This window comes from Talpa occidentalis, unplaced genomic scaffold (assembly GCF_014898055.3).
Source record: "Talpa occidentalis isolate TD23 unplaced genomic scaffold, MPIMG_talOcc4v2.1 talOcc4.3115, whole genome shotgun sequence".
NCBI lineage: Eukaryota > Metazoa > Chordata > Mammalia > Eulipotyphla > Talpidae > Talpa > Talpa occidentalis.
The window spans coordinates 2,232-7,415 of NW_023603314.1; the positions used below are offsets into that span (position 1 = coordinate 2,232).

General features: G+C 48.4%; 1 protein-coding gene across 1 annotated transcript; it reads right to left on the reverse strand.

Annotated features, from left to right (window-relative positions):
• Positions 1-418: 418 nt before the first annotated feature.
• Positions 419-4,298, reverse strand: LOC119256558 (long-chain-fatty-acid--CoA ligase 6-like). Its single transcript, XM_037524367.1, has 4 exons — positions 4,176-4,298; positions 2,775-2,909; positions 2,239-2,372; positions 419-428 (listed from the first exon to the last, which is right to left on the reverse strand). The coding sequence occupies exons 1-4, from the start codon at positions 4,194-4,196 to the stop codon at positions 419-421; spliced, it is 300 nt and encodes a 99-aa protein (XP_037380264.1). The 5' UTR covers positions 4,197-4,298.
• Positions 4,299-5,184: the final 886 nt, after the last annotated feature.

Genomic DNA, 5,184 nt, shown 5'->3' on the forward strand with positions numbered 1-5,184 from the left:
ACAGATTCTCTAGCACATTGATGATCCCTATATAGTTTATTGGCTCCCTTGTCCCATGGACACACCTGGGCTTTCACTGCTGTGGACCTTTTTTTATCCTCAGAGAAGCGAGCTTTTATCCCACTAAAATCTTGCTCCCTTAATCTTTTTCTGCACAGTAAAGGGTGTCCTGCCCTAATGCACAATTTATTGCCCCCAGCGAAAGCCATCTAATGGCAATACCTGGCACCCCAGTGCTGCCCTCAGGAATCCAAGTACTGTTGGCGATGCAGGGGCTGCTCCAGTAACAATCATCCTCACACACCACCAAGACTGGCCTGGAAAAAAGAAGAAACGGTCAGAGGCTGTGCCCCGGAGGTAGCGTCTACCCCATTTGGTGTCTACCCCATTTGGGGTAGACACATTCAACATTTGCACCCTACCAGGCTCTAGGGTAGAGACCAGAAAGGAGGCCTGAAGCCGAACAACACATGAGTTGAGAAGACCCTTCTCCTTTCAAAAGAATAAATCAGTTTTGTAACTCAACCCAAATATGACCAACTCTTTTATACCTTTTAAGATAAGTGCCATTAATTGGTGTGGCATTCTATAATCTTGAGTCTCTCTTCCTTAAAATACTCAACTGTTCCCTCACTCTCCCATCATTTGCTAGCATCCAAAACAATTACTTAGGACAATTTCTTCCCACTTCCATTTTAATGGCATGGCCCTTTTTCCTTTAATAAATCAATACCATGCTCTATTTACTATGCACTGCATAGGACAAAGAATTCTTTAAAGACTTTGTTTCTGTAAGCTTAGCCAAGACAGTTTAAATATTAATGTCAGAGCTGAAAATAGAGTAGTAAGAAAAACGAGTAATGCTACTAATTAACTACAAATTGCTTGGGTAAGGCACAGGTGAAAACTTTAGTGGGATAAAGAAGTAATTCATGATGGGGCTGGTTTGGAAGAAAGGAAACAGGAAAAGAAAGATTCTTGGGGGTCTCTTTGGTGGCACAGGGGTTAAGTCTCATGTTATCAAGCGATTGCTAGCCACTGCAGCATGAGTTCCAGCCAGGGAGCTAACCCTTATGATGCAGCAGACCTCTCCTGTCTCACGTGATGCTTTCCTCAGCAGTGTATTTCAGTAGATCTGCCTGTTCTGCTCCCACTCTCTCTCTGGTGAATCCTCTTACTCCCTGCCCCGCACCTCTGGTCTGTACCCTGGTTCTTATTTTTTTTTGAAAGACACTTTTTTTTAAAGATTTATTTATTTATACAAGAACCGGGGTACAGGCCAGATGCGTGGGAGGGTGAGAGGATTCACCAGAGACAGAGCGGGGAACAGAACAGGCAGAATGACGAAACACACTGCTGAGGGAAGCAGCAGGCGAGACAGGAGAGGTCTGCTTCACCATGTGGGATTCTCGCTGGCCGGCAGGGATCGAACCTGCACTGCAAAGGCTGCAGACAGCTTCACAGTGTGGCTCTTCACCGCCTGTGCCACCGCGGAGGCCCTGTACCCCAGTTCTTGTATGCATAAATAAATAAAAATAAATCTTTAAAAAAAGAAAGGGCCTCCCCGGTGGCGCAGTGGGTTGAGCACAGCACTGTGAAGCTGTCCACAGCCTCTGTAGTGCCAGTTCAATTCCCGGCTGGCCAGGGAGATTCCCACATGGCACAGTAGACCCCTCCTGTCTCACCTTCTGCTCCTCTCAGCAGTGTACTTCGGTTCTTCTGTCTGTTCTGCTCCCTGCTCTGTCTCTGGTGAATTCTCTCACCCTCCCGCACCTCTGACCTTTACCCAGTGATTGTATAAATACATCTTAATAAATAAATAAATAAATAGATAAATAAATAAATAAATAAGAAAGACTCTTGGCCATCTGGCTAGAGCCTAGCGCTGATGGAAAGCAGCCATGGCTAAGGCTACAAAGCAGAGCAAGGGAACCTCCAGCCCCAGGGGTCACTGGTGGATCTGTGCACCCATGGCAAAGCTGACATAGCACCTTGGAAGGTGGGGGACCTGCTTTCCAGGAGTACTTCTTGCTGGTTGCTTTTTGGCAACGATAACACATCTCCAAAGAACCAAAAATGAGTCCTTTAGAATTTCAATGGTGGTTTTAACTTTGATTTCATGAGCAAATGAGACATTTTATAAGACTACAGGCCACTGGAATGAAATCTAATTCTTCTGTAAGGTGATCCACCAGACATTTGTTTGTGGCTCTATAATCATTCATTCATTTTTCTTACCTGAATCTTATTAAGAAGAGTTCATCCCAGATGCTATCATTCCTGACAATTCCACTCCGAACCTCAGCTTGTTTACGCCTCGCTGCAAATTCCAGGAGCCAGCGCTTTAATGGCGTGTCTGCCTGGCTGAAGATCTGAGAACATAAGTTGGAAACAGTTGTTGGGTCTGCATATTCCATGATGTAACCCCTGCACCCAGGAAAAGGCCCCGACTGGCCAGCAGAGAAGGGAAACCCTGATCCCTTTACCCCTGCCAGAGGTGAATGTGTATCTCCACAGGATTACACTAACAAGGGTCAGATACATTGTAGGGCTAGAAATTACAAAAAAAAAAAAAAAAAAAAACTTGCCAACCAGGGTCTTCAAGGATAGGAAGAAAAATAGGAAGAAAAATAGGAGAGCCAAGAATTCAAGAGAGGAGATAACATCCAGGACCTGGGACTGAAGGCAGAGAAAGACTGCCTGGGCTCCAGAGTCCTCCATACAAGCAGACAGGCAGCCACTCAGCCCTGCTAGACACCCCCCATAGGGCTGACCTTATCGTACATCCTGTTCAGCAGTCGAGGGACCACAGGGAAAATGGTGGGGCACAGAGCCTTCATGTCATCTGAGAGGAGGCGAATATCTCCCTGGAAGAAGCCAACACGGCCTCCATGGCAGTAGACGACAGACTGGAGGGAGGGGACAGGAAAGAAGAGTCCCTCAGAGAGGCACCCTTGGCTGCGGTCCAGAGCTATCCAAATTGCTACCCATGACCCTCTAACCCAGCTTTGGCTGCTGCCATGAACCACTGAAGTAATCCCCCTTTCCCCTCCCACCCCACCACCTTTGCACTAAGTCTCACTCAGGTATGAGGAGAAGAAATAAGGGATGGAGTGGAATCCTGAGCCTGTGGGAGAAACCCTAGCAGCCAGTCAGGTCTCACTGGAGCCTGCCCCTCACGCTCACTCCTATGGGGCCTCCCTGCAGACTTGGGCCTCTGAGCTGTACCAGCCCATATCACTGGGTCTGCTTCCCATCTTAGAGGGTAGAAATTTCCCCTAAAGATTTCTCAGCAGCTCTGTAAGAGTGCACAGCGCCCATGAGTACTAGAGATGCTGCAAATGTTGGCTGTGGATGTTGTTTGGTGGGAGGCCTGGGGAGCTAGTTTCCCATGAGACTAGGGGTACATCAGGGGCTTTTTATATGCTCCTTTATTTATTGCTTACGACAACCTTGCAAGGGAGACAGTGTTCCTTGTCTCCATTATACAAGTGAGGAAAACAAAGCCCAGAGATGTAAAGGGACTTGCCCAGAGTCACCAAACTATTTCACAGTACGGCTGGCATTATAATCCAGGTTTAGAAGGCATGTCCTGTTATACCAGCTCTACACCCAATCCTCATCCCAAGGGAAAATGAGAGAGGCTTAGAAGACACAGTTTGTCTACATGCTGGTCCCTTGAGTGACAAATGTGGAGAATTCTTTGTTCCCCTCCACCACCTCATATAGATTCCACCTCCCCATTCTCTCTCTACCCCTCAAGGCCTGTCTTAGGACCAGTCACTCCTCCAGTCCCATCTACAGCCTGAGATGTAATTCAGGAAGAATTACATGTGATTCCCTAACTTTACTGCCTTGTTATCTTTTTCTTAGGTATTTACAAGCTATGGTATAGATGTGCCTTGGCTATAAATGAGCCACACTTGCAGAGGGTCAATGGTGGAACCCTTCTGCAAAGCTGCAATGCTCTCTGAGGAGATGCCATCAGCTGGGGTCTTCCCTGGAGCAGTGCTCCCAGGACAGATGGGTGGGATGGTCGAGATCCTCTGGCCCCTCTGACCCTTAGGTACCTTCCAAGGACAGGCAACTTAGTTCTACTTCAAGCCAAGAGTGACAAGTGACATTTCACTAGGGTTCTGGGTACAGATTGTGCCTCCCTGAAGCCAGGGCCTTACCTGCACCATTCGCTCAAACATGTGTGCTAAAGGCAAATAGGAAATGTGCACATCCGCACAAGTGGGAGCCCACTGACTCTGTAAGAAAACAGAAGGAGCCCAGGCAAGGCCCGGTCAGTCAGGTGGGCGTCTTACCTGGATTACTCTCTCAAACATGTGAGCCAGAGGCAGGAAGGAGATGAGCACATCGTCCTGTCTCGGAAAGATCACTTTCTGCAGGTGACGGGCATGGGAGACAGAAAGGAAAGAAACACTGACAGGAGACGACAAGAGAGTCATAAAACAATAAAGAGAAAATGGTCCTAGAGGGGCAAACAGGAAAGGGGGGAGGGAAGTTGGGAGGGGAGGGACAGAGAGAGAGAGAGAGAGAGAGTTAAGATGAGAGAGAAAAAAATGTGAGAGAGAAGGAAGAAGATGAAAGGTGCAGAAAGAAAAGAGAGACAGAGAGACAGGGCAGCATAGGAAGCGGAGTGTTAGGTCGCAGCGCCAGTGGGTCTAGGTTATCTGCAGAAGCAAAGAGCCAAATGAAGCACACATAAACCAGCAGAGCTGAGCTCCGCAGGGAAGTCTCCTCTTGGACTGACCTCACTTGTAGTCAGCTGGCGCCAGCCTGGCTCTCTCTACCCGCCTCCCCACAGCTGCAGGAGCTGCCCTAGGGCCCATTTCCTGGACTTCCCTGGCCACTGGGCAGGGATTCAGAGGGTCTCCTATCTCCTATTGTCAGCACTTTCTACTCCTTCCATAGAAAGGAGCCCAGAAAACCCTAAGTCTCCATCAAGTATGGTTGGGGTATGAGCCGAAGCAGGCTCACAAGTCATGCCTGGGAAAGCGGAGGGAGACCTGTCGGCCCACATCTCACAGATGGGACTGACCTCAGGGACAAGGAACAGGCCATGTTGGACTCCCCAGCTCACTGCCCTTTCAAAGAGGCCATCTTTCTCCTGGGCTGACTTGTGAATGAGTTTCGACAAGCTCTGAGAACATGGGTCTAGGGTCCTGACTTTTCTAC

Bases quoted from the DNA above. Each gene is read 5' to 3' on its own strand.
- LOC119256558 (XM_037524367.1), bottom strand. From the start codon at position 4,196: ATGTTTGAGCGAATGGTGCAG. The intron at 2,910-4,175 runs GTAAGGCCCTGG...CCCTCCCTCCAG, and splicing joins TGTTTGAGCGAATGGTGCAG to TCTGTCGTCTACTGCCATGG. The intron at 2,373-2,774 runs GTCAGCCCTATG...TTATGTTCTCAG, and splicing joins TGAACAGGATGTACGATAAG to ATCTTCAGCCAGGCAGACAC.